The sequence below is a fragment of the Passer montanus genome, unplaced genomic scaffold (assembly GCF_014805655.1).
Source record: "Passer montanus isolate IOZ18808 unplaced genomic scaffold, ASM1480565v1 scaffold22, whole genome shotgun sequence".
Taxonomy (NCBI): domain Eukaryota; kingdom Metazoa; phylum Chordata; class Aves; order Passeriformes; family Passeridae; genus Passer; species Passer montanus.
Window position 1 is genome coordinate 7,822,741 of NW_024366815.1, and position 20,338 is coordinate 7,843,078.

Genomic DNA, 20,338 nt, shown 5'->3' on the forward strand with positions numbered 1-20,338 from the left:
TAACCCTGCTGCTATTGAAAAATAATCAGACCAAGTCAGAGACCATGCTACTTATCTCTCATGGATCTTACTCAGATTTATTTGCTGGTCACTTAGGGTCCATGCAATAGTTGTTCTTACAACTACTCTGTGAATACTTTCCTACTTTCAGGAATACCCCCCTGAAAATTCTGAATTTAACTCATATCACATTGTGAGGTTCACCTTGGAAACAGAGCATCATGTGGTTGTTCCTCAGTTCCTTCCTTCCCCCTTGCAAGAGATTTCCAGTATGCTTCTGTGTGGACACATGGGACTTAGAGCATCACACAGAGTTACATTTTGCTGCTCTGCTGCTCTATTCTCTTGAACTGGGCCCTACAATTTCCTCTTTTCAGAGGTTGGGGTGAAAAATGTAAGCTTCAGAAAGCAAGTTCTGGTTTTAAATTAATGTATCTTACTAATCTATCAAGAACACCACTAAAATCAGTAAATGGGATATACCATTTTTATAAAGCAGGTGACTTTTTTTCAGAGTACACAGCAGAAATTAACTGATGATCTGAGACAGACATTTGTGTTTTCCAAGATGCATGTTCAACATTTAGCTGACACTCCTTTACCGTTAAAAACAAAACAAAACCACACCCAACGACCTCACATCACCAGGTATTCACATTCAATGTTTTCTTAGTCACTGCACAGACAAAACTATGCTCTCTGGGAGACCTGGTCAGGAAGATTGGGTAATCAGTTTAAAAATGACAAACTGAAAGTTTTAATCCAAAAATATAATGCCTGAACAAATGCATGTCAATACAGTGAGGTGGTACACTGCAACTAATTGCAGGTGCTTAATGTTGTGACATGGTTGTTTTACTGAGTTCACATGTTATAATTTCCAATAGTACATCACTATTACTCTCTGTTGTTGGCATTGAGGGTTTACTACTCTTCATCCTACCATGTAGATAACAGCTGGAGGATCAGTGTGCCAGATTTCAGAAAACCTGTAAACAGAAGAAAGGAATACTCTCCTGCAAAATTCAGACTCTTGGAAGAAATCCAAAAGGTTGTCTAATGAAGAATGTTATAGAATCACAGAATATTTCAGGTTGGAAAAGACCTCTAAGATCACTGAGTCCAACTACTAACCCAGAACTACCAAGTCTACCACTAAACCATGTAATCAAGGTTTGTTTTTAAACATTCTCAGGCATGGTGACCCGCCACTTCCCTGGGCAGTCTGTGCTTGACAGCTCTTTCCATGAAGAAATTTTTTTCGTGTGCAATGTAAACATCTCCTGGTGCATCTTGAAGTTGTTTCCTCTTGTTCAATTTCTTGTTACTTCAAAGACGGGGGCTGGCCACAGCCTCCTTTCAGGCAGCCGTAGAGAGTGACAAGGTCACCCCTGAGCCTCCTTTTCTCCAGGCTAAACACCCCCAGCTCCCTCAGCTGCTCCTCACAGCACTTGTGCTCCAGACCCTGCCCCAGCTCCACTGCCCTTCTCTGCACTCTCTCCAGCTCCTCAGTGTCTTTCTTGCACTGAGGGCCCAGCACTGGACACAGCACTGGAGCTGTGGCCTCAGCAGTGCCCAGTACAGGGGACAATCCCTGCCCTGGCCCTGCTGCCCACACCATGGCTGATCCAGGCCAGGATGCCATTGGCCTTCTTGGCCACCTGGGCACAGCCTGGCTCATGTTCAGCTGCTGTCAGCAGCACCCCCAGGTCCTTTTCCACAGGTCAGCATTCCAGCCACTCTGCCCCCAGCCTGGGACTGTTATGATCCAAGGACAGGACCTGGCACTTGGCCTTGTTAAACCTCACACCCTTGGCCTTGGCCTCTTGATCTATCCTGTCCAGATCCCTCTTGCAGAGCCTTTCTGTCCTCCAGCAACATTCACACTCATCTTGGTGTCATCTGTGAAGGGCCTGAGGGTGCACTCAATCCCCTAGTCCAGATCATTGATAAAGATATTAGACAGAAATGCTCCCAGCACTGAGCCCTGGGGAACCCCACTCATGACGGGCCACCAGCTGTATCACCATCACACCACTCTCTGGGCCCAGCCATCCAGGCAGATTTTACCCAGTGAACAGAGCACTTGTCTAAGCTTTTCCAGGAGAATATTGGGAAATGGTGTCAAAGGCTTTACAGAAGTCAGTCTCCATAGCTTCTTCCTCAGGAGATTGGGTAGTCAAGCAGGACTTCCCTTTCATAAATCCATGCAGGCTAGGCCTGATCTCCTGGTTGTCCTGCAAGTGCAGTGTGATGACACTTAGATCACCTATTCCATGACCTTCTCAGCATCAAGGACAGGTTGACTGTAGTTCCCCACTTCCTCCTGCCAGCCTGTCTTGTATTTGGGCATCATATTTGCTAACCTCCTGTTAACTGGGACCAGTCTTGTTAGCCAGGATTGCTGATAAGTGACAGAAAGTGTCTTGGTGAGCTGTTTTGCCAGATCCCTCAGTACCCTTGGGTGGGTTTATTCTAATCCCATAAACGTGTGGGGCATCAGGTAATTGACTATGTCCCCTTGGATTAAGGGGGCTTCATTCTTCTTCCCATCGCTATCCTCCAGCTCAGCTGGCTAGGTATCTAGAGAAAAACTGGTATTGCTGTTAAAGACAAAGACAAACAAGGCATTAAGTACCTCTTCTCTGTTTTCCTTTGTCACAATGTTTCTCCCCATATGCAGTAAAGGATGAAGATTATCCTTACCTTTCATTTTGTTGTTGATATCTTCATAGAAACATTTTTACTGTCTTTTATGGCGGTAGGCATCTGACACACTCTTTGAGCTTGGCCATTCTCTAGCACGTTTTTCTCTGTAAAAATTCTCTTTTGACCTGAGACTTGATTTCTGTTATGAAAATGTATTTAAAAATAGCTTGAGAGACAATTTTTCTGACTAACAATAGGTTTGAAATTCTTGGTAGACATGCTTGAAAGGAAATAGTTCACACCTGTGGTGGCATTTCTTTGAAGGTCTCTTAATTTAGAGAACATTTTGACACAAATCTCAGACATCTCTCAGCCTCAGTCAGCTGAGGGATTTAATTTTTTCTTGAAAAATGTTTGGCATAAAAGAAAATCAACTTGGCTGCCACTGTAATATTGCTGTTTAGTTAAATAACACAATGTGGTTATCCATAGCAACCAACAGAAAACCCCCACCCAAACTAATGTGTGGAATGCAGAATTTATCATGCTCGTGCAGATTGTAATATGAACTAATGTTCTGACAGAGTTCAGAAGATGGGCTAAGAGGCAACTAAAGCTTCTACTGGTGTAAGAGTGTACTGAAAGAAAACCATAAAAAAGTGACATCTAGTGCAGAGAAAAATTCATGTTTTAAATTACGATAGTTTAAATCATCACTTGAAGCAATTCATACTTGTTAGTTTGAACTGTCCCAATTATTGAGTTTAGCTCAACATTTGCATTAGCAAACTTGTACTATGGAGTTAGAATGTTAAACATGGGAGTTAGCTAATGTGGATTTTATTTTCATATCATTTGGTTGGCACATTAACACAAAAAAAAAAAAAAATCAGACCAGCCTGTTGCCGAAAGTAGAGTGTGTCAGTAAGAACTGAACTCATCTTATGAGATGAGCCTCATCTCATATTTTACTATGAGAGTTTTCCATTTGGTACAAATGGAGAACATGATAATCTCATCATGCCTTTATCACTTTGCTATAGTGAAGCTGTAAATACAGCTGTGCATTCTCAAGTGCTGTTCACAGAGCATCTTTTCTGGGGTGAAAATGATATGCTAAGGTGCTTCCCAAAGGGTGCTGCCCAAGAGAGGTTGTGCTGACCACAAGTACCCTGTCTGGTGTCCCTTCATGGGACTCCTACAAGGCAGCAGTTTAATTTGGATCAGCTAGGGAATGTGATCCATTCATTGTGATGAAGAGTGTTATGTGATGGGTTCAGTTAGAGTTTACAAAACATGTCAGGAGAGGAGCTGGAATGTACTCTTTATGGATTAGTTTGTTTGAATCTCTTTTCTGTAGTTTGGGAGGGCAGAGTGGTACTGTGACTCCAAAAACCCTGCCTATTCTCTTCCATCGTCTAAGGAAATTATGGAGATGAGAGGATAAGGAGTATTAAGGACACAAAGAGCTAGTCTCAGCTGGCAGCTCTGTACCTTTCCTAGCCCAGGGAGTAATCACACAAAATAATTGCCAAGAGAAGGTTCCACTTAATTTTTCTGAAGATACAGGCTGTTTCCAGTCCTTTTCTACTGCTCTTAAGTTGTGGTTCCAGGCTGAGATTCCCATAGCCATGGGTAATGTTGCTTTGCAGTCTGCCAGTGACAGCACTGTGACTACTACGTATTCCCCAGCAGAAGCCTTGCAGCTGAGCTGGCCAAGGTGGCTTTTGGTCAAGAATAAGCATAGCCAGTGGTCAGGCTCTGCTGTCAAACTCTGACTCTCTGCACAGTACCCTGAGAAAAACAATTTATCATCTTTATGTTTCAGCCCTTAAATTGCTTCCTGCATTCCTCCACCTGATTGTCATAAATACAGAACACTCAAAGCAAGTTCCCGTAAGAAGGGAATACATAAGCCACATTTTGGAGGTTTAACACTGAGCACTAAAGTTAGCTCCCACCAGCCACAGTTCTAAGAAGCCACTATTGGAAATTTATTGTCTAATCTTTCTGCCTTAGTTTCTTCGTGTGACATTGGGCTAATACTATTTACTAACCTATGAGGAAGTGTGCAGTTATGGAATGACTAATTTTTTGTAAAATGCTTAATTTCATTAGAACATATATCCTCTAGTTGCCTATGAGATCTCTATGGATTTTAGTAACCATTTGCTATCATCACATAAAAGCTGAGAGGAAAATAAAACCTCTGTGAAAGCAGACTATCTTCCTGTCTGCCACCTTACCAGAAAACACCAGAAGCATGCAAAAACTGGTACTTGCTTTTTTTTATTTGCATAAAGAACTTACTCTGATTCCTGCGAGTTTTACAATGTTCTTTTTACCTTTGTTTGACATGTGCTGATCTTATATCTACAAAAACAATATTGAAAATTCATGTTGATAAATCTGACAGTAAAATGAATTTTTTTTGTGAAAAAGAATTTGGAAAAGTATTTCTTTCTACTGTGTGTAACAATTGCCTCAGTTAAGAAGATGGTGTCTGAATTAAGAAGAACTACTCCAGTAAAGGAGTAATTTTGCTGTAATTACACATTGATTTTTTGCATTTCTGAAAGTAAGTAGTATGAGGTCTCATCAGGAACAGTATAGGAGAGGCTTTAGCTGTGCTTTTAAAGTGCCTATAAATGTAGCATTTGATTAACTGTACAGTAGGTACTTATGCAGTAGTGAATACAATAAAATTCTGATGTAAATTTATCTGGCATAAAACCCCCCAACAGAACAGAAGGCAATAGAAGGACAGTAAGATAAAGTATAGCTGAAGTTTGTGGCACTGTGTGTGAGACGGGGATCTGCTTCTCCTGCCCCTTCTCCTCAGTTCTACTCTTACTGACAAATCTTCCTGATGTAGTCTTGAAAAGAAAGGCTGTGACTGTGGGATCTTTTGTAGTGGTGATGATGGCTACAGAGATACGCTGGGAGAGCTGGACTAAGTCTTTTCTTAGTGCATTAGTGCGTTCAGACAGCTTCAGTCTGCTCCTGTGTGATACAAGGAACTCTGGCACATTCTTCTTCCAGAGGATGGAATTCCACCCGCTGAGCATAGAAACCTGTGCAAAGGTGCAGGAAGGCACATGTGTGTAGAGTCAAATAATACTCTTAGACAGGTGTGAAGATACCCTTGACTCTGCAGGTTCTTCTAGTGTTTACAGAGCCACAGAAAGTCACATCATGATGCCAAGTACCGTAAAGCATCACAAACAGTGATATGGAAATGGAAACTTAACTACAGAAGGCTGTACAAGTGAGTGAGCAGAGATGCTGGATCAGATGACCCAGTGTGGTGCCTCCCAACCTGACCATTCAGCAATTCTGTGATTGTGTGACCTCACCACGTTCAGTAGCAGCTGCATCAGGCAGACCCATGTCAGTGTTGGCTACCTGTGAGGAAAAGTTGGACTTTAGGAGCCTGACAGGCATGGGGTTAATTTTTGTCTCTGTGTCAACTTCTTTACATCAAGTACTCATCCGTGTTCTTGGTCTGAGGTGGCTCTGTGGCTGGACACTGGACAAACTGGTCTAAACTGCCTCTGTTATGATGGTGAGCTTTTGCACAAATAGGGCCAGCACAGAAAAATCTCAGAATCTAAGGAATTTCCTATGATTCTCTGCATCCTCAGAAAACCCTATAAAAATAATGAGAAAAAAATTTCGATCTTTGAAATGCAAAGGTAAATAATGTATGCTTGCAATATTTCTCCTAAATTGTTATGAAGATGTCAATGCAGAGGAAGAGGTGTGATGAGCCATGAAGACAGTATGACCACATGAGCTCTTTAAGCCCTCTTACAATTGTTTGAAGAGTTGATATGCTTTTAATGTCCCTAGCTAAAGTGATAGCTATGGTGATGGTAGCAGAATGCAGTCTGTTAAGTGGTGAGGGAACAGAGACCTCCACCTTTGCCAGTGGTAGAGTACTTAAAATGCTTTATTAGGACTGAATTTTAGAGGATGTAGCTTCCACAGCCTGCTGTTTTGTAGTGGTGATGTAGTGCTCATCAGATATTTTGCTCAGCAATAGAACAGCCTTTGAAAAATAATCATAATAGTGGTGATCCTTTGTTATACATGTGAATGTTTTTCTCTGTTTTAAATAATGGACTAAAGCTAATCACCTGCACAGTTTACTCATAGAGTGGACCAGTCCATTCAGTAGGAATGTATAAGAAAATGGTCCACTGGAATAAAGGCTACTTTTAAAAGCATTTTGAAATTATGTTCATAGGAATGGTATAAGGAATGTCAAGCCTATGCCAGTGAGGAGATATGTTGAGCCTATGCCAGTGAGGTGTGTTTTGTTCAGAAAATATATCCTTTGTGCACATGTATTTTCTTAGCTTGCTGTGCCAAGCTGAACTCTGCAGACACCTGAATACTTCACACTCTGTGAATAAACACTCAGCTAGTGTCAGAGAAGAATGTGCCAGGATTATTTAATCATTAGACAGAGGGGAAAAAAAATCTGTCATGACCTACCGACCAGACATTTCTTGGCAACTGCTAATCAACAATGTTAGCCTTTTATTGTCTCCCCTGCCATTATCTTCCAGGAAAGGTCTGAGCAAGAGGTCAGAGTAGCTTAAGTAGGTATTGGTTCATTTGTTATCTTTCATGCAGTATGCTGCAGTCAACAGTCTGCTCTCCAATGAAGGTGAAATACTTCACCTTAATTTGTCATGTTCCTTTACTGTAGAATTTGCAACCAAATACAAAAGATAAGAATACTTTCTGGTGGGAACATTTCTGAGAATAACTTTTAATGCTTTCTATGAGCATTAATTTTTGAAAGATCTATATCTGGTAAATCACAAACTCCTTTCTTATTGGCAGTCTACAGAAAAAACACATTAGAAAAGTGGCCTGGATCTTAACTCAGATTACCAGCTCCTAAGATTGTCTCTATTCAGGTAAGAACTGTATTCTATGCTTACCTTTGAACAGGCAGTTGGATTTGCATTCCTGTTCTGAAAAAGCCTTTCTTAGGTGGCAGACCCCTGGAAAAAAAACATTAATTCCAAGTAGAAGATGAGGAAAAAAACGATAAATGATAGGAAAAATTCACCTAGCCTTCTGTCATGCAACTGTATTGTGTAGACAGTGGTAACATGCATAGTAACAAGTGACTGCACCTGAAATTCTACATTTTTAAAAGGAATTTAATTTTAAAGACAGTGTTATCTTTGATCAGAAATTGTTCATTATTCAGCTTTGTTCACCCGTGCTGCCTTAACAAAACACTGCTGAACAGGAAAACCAGAAATCTGATTGCTTCTTTTCTGGGAATGGAAGTGTCTAACCTGGGGGAATTTCTCTCCCTTTCTTTCTTGCTGTAATACTGGAAACATTTTAAATTTGTTCAAGCCTCTATGGGAAGCTAACACAGACTGCTCTATCTTCCTCTCCAGCATAGAACAGCAGCTGGCAAACAAATGAGAACAGCTTTCACGATTGCCATTAGGCAGCCCAGGGCTCCTAGACCCTGCACCTGCAGGGTAATGCAAGAAATGAGAGAGAAATCCACCTCCTCTGTAAAATCCAGCAGTAGCAGTGAGGATCCCCTTCTATTCAGGAAAATCTGGAGTTGCATCATGTGACCAGCCTCTTTTGAGGCATCCCAGTAGACAGCTAAAGGCATGGCTTCCATACCCACTGAAAAGGGCTAATGTGGCAGAGGAGTTACAGATGTTTGACCTCACTAGGATTTCCTTGTTGTGCCATTTGGTCTTTCCTCTGTTCCACCTGCTATACCCATTCCCAAGCAGTTTGTTGAAGTAAAGATAATTAATCTCTGCCAGAATGGTTACTTTAGGCTATCATTTTGTGAAGACAAACCTCATTCTTGTTACAGCCAGAGCTGTAGGAATTAGATTTCCCTTCTCTTCTGTGCAATATGTGCAAACCAAAATAATTTTCTTTTTACCAAATGGTAGAGGCATAAAGTCTGCACTGAAGCTTTAATGTTTCTAGGAAATAACTTATGAACCATTTGTCTATTGTATGAGGCCACACAGGTACAGAATGGCATAAGTCAGGACAGAGATTTTGGGACTTGCAAAGATAAAGTTTCAAGCAAAGAAGCTCAGGGGCTCTGTAGAGCAGAGAGAGCAGCTCAGCAAATGACCTTGTGGAGCAAATACCAGTCTGCTATACTGCAGGAGAAATTCTGGACTTTTCAGCGAGGTTGGCCTGAACAGGACTGCTCAGGTACAAAGACAGAGCATGCCAGAATTGATTTTTCCTTTAAAAGTGCACTGCATCTGTCATGCAGTGTTTTTTGCATTTAGCCTCAGGGAGTAGGTTGTCTGGAAGGTCCAAGCACATGAACTTTTTAGTCTTATGTTTTTCCTCAAGAAGCTAGATGTTTATATTACTTGTTGAATTTGAGGTTATACCCTGACATTTGGGTGACATGATTAAAAATAAAGCATTATTTTATTTGCGTGCAAAAGTTCCCTCTCCCTGTGTTGCATCAGAGCAGCTGTTGTTGTGCTCTGCTTCTTTCTTTCTGGGACTGTCTGTGACAGCCACCAGCCATCCTATTTACAGTCATTAGCGCAAGGAAATTGGAAACTGCAGCTGCTGGAACATGATTATCTTCTTCTTCATGTCAGGTTTGTCTTTTACTGTGACACAGCAAAATAAATGTTTGTACAGCTAATAAGACATTTATCTAGAGATAAGCAGAAGTGCCATGTCCTTGCTGAATGAGCTGCTGATGTAGAGCTAATTTTGGACCGGCTTACTAGAAGTGGTGATACAGAAGTGTGACAAAAGGGGACAACCTCCCCCAGCCCACAGCCCCTCTATGATCAGAAGTGGAGAAGCCTCTAAAGCAATTGCAGCAAGACTTAGATAAGAGCACTGAAGCAAGCAAACGCTGGTGTCTTTGTCAGCCTCTAGGAAAGGACAGTCTTGTGCGATGTTTAGTTAAAGGCTTATACCTTGGCTCATAAAGGTTCTTGACTGAACAGTAGTCTAGTTAAATTTCACCCAGTTCAGTGATCAAAGTGAAACAATGCCTAAAATCTCAGGACTGTGCAATTCTTGTTTTATGAAGATAACAGTACCCAATTGCATTTTTGTCATTGAGGAGTATGAAGAATTAATAAGACATAAATCTGTCTGTGAAATGAACAGTTTTGAACAGTGCATACTAAAGGTCTGTCTGTTCCACAGGAATTATTTCATTGTACTTTTCAAACTTGTTGAATTCACAAAACCCACAAGCTTACAATTTAGAAAATGTGTGAAAAACAAAGAGAAAAAAGCCTTCAATTGCTGAAGCTGCCTTTTATTTTGAGTTTATTTTCTTAATCTTAAAAAGATTCTTTTTACAGCACACAGCATCAGAACCAGCACCTCTGCATTTACAAATTACAGAGAAGCCCTGTCAATTTTTTTCCCTAGTTCCAACTTTTAAATCATGCAGAAAACCTTACTCTTTGTTCCTTTTTTCTGTGAAAGTCTTAACAGCACAGTGCTGTAACAAAATCATGTTATGAGGGTTCCATTCAAAAAAAATAAATTTACTGCACATTAAATGTTGATTAAGTAATTTCATCATACATGAAAATGATAATGCAAATACATATATATACACACACAGTGCAGCTTTTGTTATATGCTATTTTATCTTGGTTTTTGTTATGCTCCAGATCACAACAGTATCATTAGTGCACATGAATGAGATTTAGCTGTAAAGTTATCTTTTAACAGCCACTTGGACATATTTCAACTAATTTAAGCCACTGTAATGAATTAATTTTCAGCATCTGATTTGGTGAGTGGTTTTTCAAGCTCCTCCTCAGGATTAGATTTCTTCTGGTTTGGGATAGCAGGTAGGACACAGCTTGGTTTTAGACGCTCTCCTGATAAACCAGGCAAAAGAGAATAGAGGATCTGACTCTGAGAATGTCCTGTTTTCAGAGATCTGGAGAGTGGAGCTGGTGGGAGAGTAACTGCACCAGTCCGTAGAGACTTAAACTTTTTAGCATCCTGAGATGGCAGATGAACTAGAGGAAATAGAAAAAAACAGAAAGTGCACAGAAAGTGAAAAACATGACATTTTTACAAATGTTTTTGCAACTTCTTTTGAACTGTAGTATCTTACTGTGTGTACTCAAGCCTGCACTTGAAAAATGTAATCAAGTTACTAATAAAATATTGTGTTTTTGTATTCAGATGAAGATAAGCCTGGTAAGGGTTATCTTCATTTGAAGGAAACAACTCCAGTGTTAAGTGATTTATTTTTGATTTAGTGACCAGTAAATCTTGAAAAGTTCAAAGATTTACTTTTGATAAGGAGAGAACCCATAATTTGTGTGGAGAAGACTTGGTCCGTTTGAGAAATTTTCACAATATATTTTTTCATCAGAAATCACAGGCTGACTGTAACAGAAGTGTTAGATGGGAATATATTATTTCTAACAAAAATGCTCTGTTGCTGAAGGTAAATGATGATCAAAATCTAAGGAAGATGAAATGGAAGAATGTGGGATGTTGTGTCTGGATTTTTCTAGGCACAGTCAATCACGGTCCACACATGTGTGATATTCACAGACCACAAAAGTAGCCCATTACCCTGTAGCACACCAAGACACACCAAAACTCTTGAGAAGCACACCCATTATGTATATCTGTTGTTGTCTTGTAAGAAACTGTAGATTTAGATCATCCTTTATTTCCAACTCACAGTCATCAGTGTAACATTGTTTGCGCTTCAAGGCTATATAGTTCTGTATTTTCTTTAAATTGAAATAATCAGGCTCCTTCATTCAGACAACTCACTAATTTCCTGATTTTTTAAAAGGAGAATTCAAAACCATAATCCTAGACCTATTTTTCTGTGCTGTCAACTTATTGTGAATTGCACTAGCTTCTTTCCATTTTATCTCTATTTTATTCACAAGCTCTTGGTGTACAAACAGTTTTGTTTCTTATAGTTTAAGCATATGAAGAGTTATTTCTGGACTTACATCATCTCTATTTTGGCTACAGAATCTTCTTTAAATTTTTTACATTAATTTTTCGTTGGTTGTGATTTCCTTCCATCTGCATATTTGTGAGGAATTATCTGAGGGGCTATTAACACTTTCCTCTGAACTGTTCTAGATGGAAATTTTGTGCCTCATTTAATTTGCCCCATCGAAAACAAATGTTACCTCTCTAGCATCTGCAGTGGGCCCTCACTGCATATATTTGTATATCTATATCTATATCTGTATCTATATTTATCTATATCTGTACCTATAGATATCTATATCTATATTTATATCTATATCATCTATCTATCTATCTATCTATCTATCTATCTATCTATCTATCTATCATTTTAACTATACAAATGGTTCAAAAGAGGCTAAAGTTCTTGCCATAATCCCTTGTAACATGCACCTTATACTGATTTAATAATTGATTATTTATTTTTCAGGAGCAGTACTTTTCGAAAGCTTACCAGGTATGGATTAAGGCAAAGTAGGATCTTTATAGAGAGGATTTAGAAACTTGACAGATTCTTTTCTTTTTAAGCTAATTTCAATTACTATTCAAGTTGTGATTACCTGAGCAGACAGTGTTTACTACAACTGCCTGGCCTCTGGCAGTGTACTGTAATTCATGGGTCATATTTAAGATTCATTCATGTTCAGAAATTCAGTAAACCACTTCTCCTTTCCACGAAAAAACCCCAAACCATTAATACTTTGCTTTAGTTGGTGCTGAATTTGTGTGAATCTGAGAGGGCTAGATACAGTAAATGAACCCATTTGTTTTCTAGCACATGGTAGTATGCTTTGAGTTCACTGAAATTTTGGTGTGCATTCAGCAAATGTTGAGAGGCTCACTTGTGTCCCTCTCTGGAACACAGTCATATGTTAATATATTCAAAGTTCACATCTGTGTGAAAAATATCCCTAAAGCTTTATGTGCTTTATGTACATCATTAAAAGCTTTAAATGATGGACTTAAGTATGCCAAAACTACTGCAGCTTAACTTCACGCCCATGACAGAGCAGCCATCACAAACTCATGCTCATTCAAAGAATCAAACATCAGTGCTTTCCACACTGTCCCACATACTGTGCTCAGTTTAGGATATTCCATTTAGGATTTCAGGCCTGGTACATGGATGGCTCTGAAACAATGCATGTAATGACTAGTATTAGTACATATATTGAAACACATGAGCCTGGACCCAGAGCTGGGATATGTGGGAGGCAGAGCCCTTAAGGCCCCAGGAGCTACCTACAGCAAAACCACAATTATTGATTCACACACAGAGGGCAGAATCGGCCACCAAAGACCTGAACAGCAGGAGCTACTGGTTCAGGAAGCCTTTTCCACTCAGTAGAGACTCTGGAGTGGCTGCTATTACAAACTGCAGAGGCAAAAATAAGGCTGTCAGAAAGGCATTGCCCAAGGAGTATGGAGTCCAGCAAAAGAATGGACTCTCCTTTGCAAGCAGCAGACCATAGTGGCCCTCTGCAGTGATGTGGGTGCTTTGTGGAATGATTTGCTGTTGACTTGGGAAAGAAGAAATGTCAAATCATGATGAACAATAGCAAAAAACAACCACAGATCTCCAGAAAATATTGTTAAATAACCTGTAGAAATAGATTTTAAGTTTGTATTTTAAATTTGTTGATGTTGTGGCTTTTTTCCCAACAATGTCACCTTTTTGTGCATCAGACACATGTTGTCTCCTTTGATGTTTCCAGAAACATCAGACCTTCTTAACTACATGAAGAAGTGAGAGCAGCAGAGAGTTCTCTAGAAGTTCCATATTTGTTTGAAAAATTATTCTGGCATTTTGTGAGGAGTGTGTGACCCCTGTTTTCCAGGGGTTGTCGGAAGTGTTGCATGATGAGATAGGAAGAGTGTGTGGCGGATGAAGCAGCAGCATGCAGAATAGGAGATGCAGTCTGTGCTGAGGCTACTCAAAAAGCCTTGTGAGGGATCTCTGGACCTGGGAATATCTGAAGAGTGAGAATTTATTGTTTAAAAATCACTCAAGTACTCTTCCCAGGCTAATGTTTCATTCCTATTTTCCTCTTTCTAATGTGTATTTAAAAATGTTTTTACTGAGAGATTTAATAATTTCTTCCTCCTTTTTTCATTGCCCTTCCTTTTTTGGGGGAGATACTTCTTCTTTCTCTATCTCTGAGTAGTTTCAGTTCTCATTCCAGTTTTTGCTTATTTTATTGTTCCTGCTTCTTGGTAGTGTTTTTTGTTTTTTCTTTTTCCCTTAGTGTATTTTTAACACACATCTTGTGTATTAAAAATACTAGAGAAAACACAAATATTTATACTCAGTCTTTGTTGCTGGAGCACTTTAACTGGATAAAGGCTATGTCCAAAAGGGCAATATTTTTAGGGCTGGATGGAGGATGAGTGAAATCTCTCATACTGAGGTGAGACTTTGAAACAGTTATTTAGAAAGCTTCAGGAGCAAATATGTCATTTGTGTTAACAAGAAATACAGTCTATTTTGCAAATAATTTTGCTTTTCTGTTACTGGCTTGAACTAATGTTCAAGCAGTAATGGCACCTGGATAAATGTGCTGTGTAAGTTAATAAAACTGCGATTCTTAATTGTAATAATTGTATCTTATTTGTAAAACAATTTTTTTGGCATGAGACTATAACTAAATTCTTGACCACTTGTATGAATTAATGCAAGAACAAAAATTATTATGAAATATTTTTTTAAGGATTTTGCTTACAACTATGATTTAACTAGAAGACACAGAGAACATGAGTACAAAGCTTAAAAACCAGAAAGCTTGGACCTAGGGTTTTAAAAGCAATCAAAAGCAATTAAATAATTTTCTTCCTTCTGAGCAGACAGAGAATACCACCTCAGTAATTCAAACACCTTTTCTTCTTCCTGTCTCATGTAGAAAATAGCAGCAGCGCAGGATTCTGTATATCCCCACCCAATCTGATGGTCCCTGTAAGGCTGCCTCTGCCTCATTTCTAGCAATATTGCAGAATTGTCACTGCAGGATTGCTTCTGATATTCAAATTCTAAGTGGCAGGGAATCTTAAATTTAGGCCTTAATGCTTTTGGACCTGGCTGATCTGCAGGATGACAGTCAGCAAACTGTAAATCCTCATCCAGTATACAAGGGAGATTTGTGCTTTGTGGAGCACAAGAATGTGAGGTCAGGACACTGCTGGGAGTAGGGCTGATGTCTGTGTATGAAGAAAACTCCAGTTGCTGGTTTGATTCAGCCTGGAACAATCATGGTCTTGACACTCTGCTGGACTCTGGGAGTGGGGTGAAGCTCTCCTGCTCTTTGGAACCACTGCTTCCCAAGCTGAATGCGAGCCAGCAATGTGCCCATGCAGAAATACAGCAAACAGTGTCTGGGGCTGCACCAGGAAGAGCATTGCCAGCAGACTGTGACAGGTGATTCTTCCCCTCTACTCAGCTTGGGTGAGACACATCTGGAGTTCGGAGTCCCATTCTGAGGCTCCCAGTACAGAGAGGGAGGGGGACATACTGAAACAAATCCAGTGGAGGGCAATGGAGATGTCTAAAGGGTTGGTGTGTCTGCCTTAAAGGGGAGACAGTGCTGGGACTGTTCAGCCTCAAGCAGAGAAGGCAGCTCAAAGGATCTTGTCAATATGTATAAATGTTTGATTGTGGGGAGTAATGGAGAAGGAGACAGACTCTTCTCACTGGAGTCCTAAGGAGGGAAAAGAATCAATGGCCACAAATAAGTACTAAGAAACTCCCTTGGAGGGTAGTCAAACACTGGAAGAGATGGCCCAGAGAAAGTGTGTAGTCTCAATCTCCATTCTCAGAGATATTTAAAACAAAACTGGTGTGATCCTAGGCAGTATTTAAAACAAAACTGGTGTGATCCTAGGCAATGTGCTGTAGGTGACTTCTCTGTGGACATGAGGGTGGGCAGACAGTCTCCAAAGGTGTCTTCCTACCTCAGCCATTCTACGACGCTGTGAAAAACAAACATGAAACCTCTCTCAAGCCCTCAGATGCTAGTGATGGAGGTACGCAATGTGATACAGTAACCGACACTTGTCTGTACTTACTTTTGTGAGCACTATGGTTGGGTATTGGAGCTAGGCTGCTCTGTACAGGAATAACATTTTTCATTTTGTGTTGGTCTACAGACATCTGTTGAAAACTTCTACCTGTGAAAGAAAAAGAAAATTTTTATGGAAATAATTGTAACTAGTGTGGTGCACTGTGCATTTCTGGCTTCCAGAAAAGAAAAGAAAACTTACTCAGTATTTCTCAGAAATATGTAATAACAAGAAACCACTGACTGAAAAAAAAAGAAGCTGTTGCTTAGTTCACTTTACACTCATAAAAAGGACTGATTGATTTAGTACAACCCTTATAGTTTCCTCTTGTATAATATTGCTTTAGGTCTTAAAATGGGCACAGTTTATTAGCTCGGTCTCTGTAAGAATCGTTGGACTCTAAATCTGTAAAATTATTAAAATAGATGATTTGATTTCAAAATTGAAGCTTTAGTTTGCAAAATGTCCTGATAGGGTCTCAGCCTTTTTAAATATTAAAGTGAAAACAGAGTTCAACTGCTGGTTGGAAAAAGACATTGAAAGCTATTAGCAGTAAAGATGAGCTTTGACAGGGTTTTGTTGCAGATGAAAGCATATCACAACCAACAGAAGGCTATACTGATCCTCATTAAACTACGTTTATGGCAGTATCATTTTCACCAAGAAGAGTATATACTGGAAAAGGAAAGGTTAATTGGTTAATTCTGGCATGTCACTTGTTAGGGTCAAAGTTAACTTAGGTCTAATACTGTTAAAAAAGACAGTACGTTAGATGATGTAATGCATTTCATCACATAAAGGACATGTCTAATACTGAAAAAAGAAGAAACTCAAGCACCAAGTCAACATTTTTACCAGATCTTTTTCCTGAGCTGATCTTATTCTGTGATGCTTGAGTCCTGCAAATAATTTTTCTTGTTATCACCAAATCTGTGATGAGCCATGTAACGAGATGTCTTGGCAAGCAGCTGCTCAACCAGCATGGCTTTGCAACATAGCTCATTGAAGAGCAGGCATATGCTCTGTCAGCACACAGAGACAAGGGGAGACACGGGGTGGATGTAGCAGGACATCCTAAGCAGGAGGAAGAGATGGAATTACATTAATTGCCTTTGTGGCTTTGCAGCTGGTACTTGAAAATACCTATGTATTGTTGGGCTGTGCAAGATAAAGCTGTAGAAAAACAGTTTTCTACAAGTTTTCCAAAGGTGCACAGAAGTGGCTGTCACGGCTCCTGTTAACTATGTTGATGACTAAACAGATTCTGTGTGAAAGGAGTTACTGTGGTGTCTGTCAGGCAAACCACCATGTTACAGTGCAGCCTTCGGCTCAGCACGCAGCAAGGCTCTGGTCTAAAAGCCACAACAGTTGAGAGACATCGGGTCAGTCTGCTGGATCCTGTGGTTAAGCTGATGTGTTTGAGCTAAAGCTTGAAGGATCTTGTATGGGTGAGCTCTGCTTAACAAAAACAGACTTCAGTTTGGTTTTCCTGTTTTACTCTTTCACATCTCTAGTGTCTAGCTGGTAAATCTCTTCTGTAGACCTTGTATCCACTTTGCACAAAGGACTAAATATATAAATTCCAATATAGCAGAGAATTGTTTGTTGCTCTCATTAGAGCAGTTCAAGTTACATTGGTTTCTGTGATGCTTATGCTGAGAACTAATGGCTTATTGTGAATGTATCATTATGGCTTTGATGATGGGAGGTTGTTATTGCTATCAAGAGATATGTTCATTTCATAAATGGGATATCTGTCAGCAAAACAATGGTACAGAACATAATCATGTTTGCAAGGATGATTTGAATGCTTGGGAAAGAATCCTTGTTAGAAGTTTTGGCATCAAGTGGAAGTTTTCTCTACTTTTCTTTTTTATCTGTTTCACAACATCTGGAAAAATAGTTTTTCTCTCTCTAAGATGTCATCTTTGCTCCCCAAGAGCATATTTATGTTTGCAGTTATTTTTGAATAAATGGAAAGAAAGCAATTTCATTCTTATAAAATGCAGAATTGCATTTGGGTCTTCTTAGAGGTTGTATTTTTTATAAATTTTTCCTTGCATTTAGGAAGGTGAACCACATAGTAGCGTATTTTGTGTAAAAGTTGTTAATGTTATGATGAATGTCTCAGAATAAATTGGTTCTTAAATTTGAGAAAGTGATAGCCACACTGATCAGCTTTGCTCTGCTTTCCTAGCCAAAAAATGTTTCCTGTTGAACTCTACCATACTGCTTATACCATCATAAAGTTAATAATAGCCTATTTTTCACATTACCTATTCAAGCAAACAGAAGGTAGTGTAATAAAACCTGTAATAAAGTATTATCTTACATTTGGAAATTCAGTATAAACAGTGTAATAAAACCTGTAATAAAGTATTATCTTACATTTGGAAATTCAGTAACCCAAAAGACAAGTGGGTGATAGGCATCTCAGAGCTGTGTTATTACTTGAGACAGGCTTCCTGTTACCCATATCACTTGGAATTCTCTACTTCCACTATTTTCCCCATAGAATGTAGATGGCAGTACATTTTGCAAAAAGAGATGACTGCAAAGCTCATAAGTAAATCCTTCCGATTTTTGATGCTAGCTCAGTCTGTGGCAAGCTCTCATGGAATTTTGACAGTTTTTAGTATAGACTGTCTTTGCTCTTCTCAGTGGAGAGCAGTAATTCTGGGAGAAACCAATGGCACAGTAGTAAGGTAATTTTCACTGTGACACACAGCAACCTCTCCCCTTTGTTTGAGTGTTAATGCTCAGGTAGTAAATTGACTCATCTTTCATTCCCAGGAGCACAGATAATAGAAAAAAAACCTCCAAAGGCTTTTACACATATATATGCGAGCTGCCTTTGTCGCAAGTGACCACAAAAATTAGCTTTGACTTTGACAATAGACATGGTCATGCAAGACAATCAACACTCTGTGTCAACAAAGAAAATAATTTTAAAATTGAGTTTTCTTAGATTATTGATACCCACAATCCTGGCCTAGATATTCAGTGATTAGGAAATTACATGTAGTCCCCCCCAGTCATTAATTGAGAAACGAAGTATTAACATTTCAGTATCTTCAAAAACTGGATGTTGTTTTTTCCCCCCTCAGCTAAGTCTCCTGCAGAAAGAAAGAAAAATCAATTAAAAAAACTCCAAGCAAACAAATAACAAAATATCCCACAAAAGAAACAAAAAACAAACCAACCAAAAAAAACCAAACCCAAACACACCCAAGCCAAACAAAAACCAAAACCAACAAACAAACAAAACCCCCCCCCCCAAAAAAAAAAAAAATCCCAAAAAGAAACCAAAAACCAAGAAAAACAAAAGACATTTTTCCTCAGAGAGAGGGCTGACTGCATAGCCTTGCTGGCTGGGCTGGAACCCCTGTAAGTCCTGCAGGCACAGCACACTGGAGACCTGGAAGGCCTGGAGCTCATACAGTAAATGCAGTTCTAATTCACAGAAAGTCAGGTGGCTTTAATTACAGGGGCAGACAGATTTAAACCACACACATAGGCATGAAGAGGGATAAGCAGATCTTTTTATCACGAAGAAATGTGAGACAATATCTGTGTTGTGCAATGCATTCCTGTCAGACACTCTCTACCTCCTTAGAGGATTTTAATTCATATGTTTCAGAGGAAGTCCTTTTTGCCAGCTACAGGAATAGTTTCATTCTTGGAAAATGATAAATGTTAAAATGGAGTTGGTACAAAGAAAACTGGACTTAAATAAGAATCAGGCTTTTTATTTTCTGAGGGAGATAACAAACTGTCAGAAATAAGATTATTTACCTTCCCTTTGGGCATGCAAAGATGGCTCCCATTATAACAACTAGATTTTTGTCAGAGGGTTTCCACAGAAACATTTTTTCTAGGGAAAACACATTATCCTTCTGTCCAGAGCAGACATGGGTTTAGCCATTTTCTTAGCACTGTAGTATACTACAATATTAAGAAAAATCTATAATCACATTTTAAATGTCATGGTAGTTACTTCCATATCAAATGTATTAATAGTCTAGCAAATTCCATCAGGAAGTTTTCCCAGAAATAGCTGTCCTCCAGTTTGGTTTATCCAGCTTGAACTCATTCCTGCTACTGCTGTCAAGTTCAATGATCTCAAATATCTTAGCCTCACTGTGCCCTATTACAGTGAGGTTATAAAGTAGCCCTGCAGGTATTCTTGTGTTCCACATGTGAGCTGAACCTTGCAGAATTTAGTGTAGAAGGAGTCATGCAGAAGCAATCATTGCTGGGCATGTGGAGTCTGGGGCTCGTATGGTTGAGTGAGCAGCTGAAGAGTGCATAGTAAGAAAGCAGTGACACCTTTGGAGCAGTTTTATTAAGCTTTCAGGAATGTGGCCTGGCATTCAGGAAGTGGCACTTTTAAAGTAGTTCCTTTTTACACCAAAAAGCTATTTCCAGCCTTTATTTTCATAATGTATGTATAATGGCCCATCATTCTGAAATTTTGTCTCTGCTCTAGTTGTCAGACATGTGTGCAAAGATTTGCTTTTTTGAATTCTCATCACTTAGATTTCAGAAGAGTTTGCACTATCATGCAGCTAACTGAGGGTCTTCTTAGGTTTTCTGTTCACTCCTCTTTCCATTG

At 39.4% G+C, this 20,338-nt stretch overlaps 1 protein-coding gene across 5 annotated transcripts in view; it reads right to left on the reverse strand.

The window, feature by feature from the left end:
* Positions 1-9,983: 9,983 nt before the first annotated feature.
* The window catches only part of ANKRD55 (ankyrin repeat domain 55), a 46,805-nt gene continuing 36,450 nt past the window's right edge, over positions 9,984-20,338 (reverse strand). Inside the window, exons 10-13 of one of the 5 annotated variants that reach the window (XR_005627528.1) lie at positions 19,519-19,668; positions 18,707-18,839; positions 15,730-15,831; positions 10,646-10,685 (exon numbers count right to left, since the gene is read on the reverse strand). Coding sequence is in view for 3 of the 5 variants with exons in the window: in XM_039709924.1 (XP_039565858.1) it covers positions 10,432-10,685; positions 15,730-15,831 (356 nt within the window). In the remaining 2 variants the exon portion in view is untranslated. Of the gene's footprint in view, positions 10,686-15,729; positions 15,832-18,072; positions 18,840-19,015; positions 19,669-20,338 lie in introns of those variants that run through there. The other 4 variants (XR_005627529.1, XM_039709924.1, XM_039709926.1 and 1 more) reach the window with 4 other exon arrangements.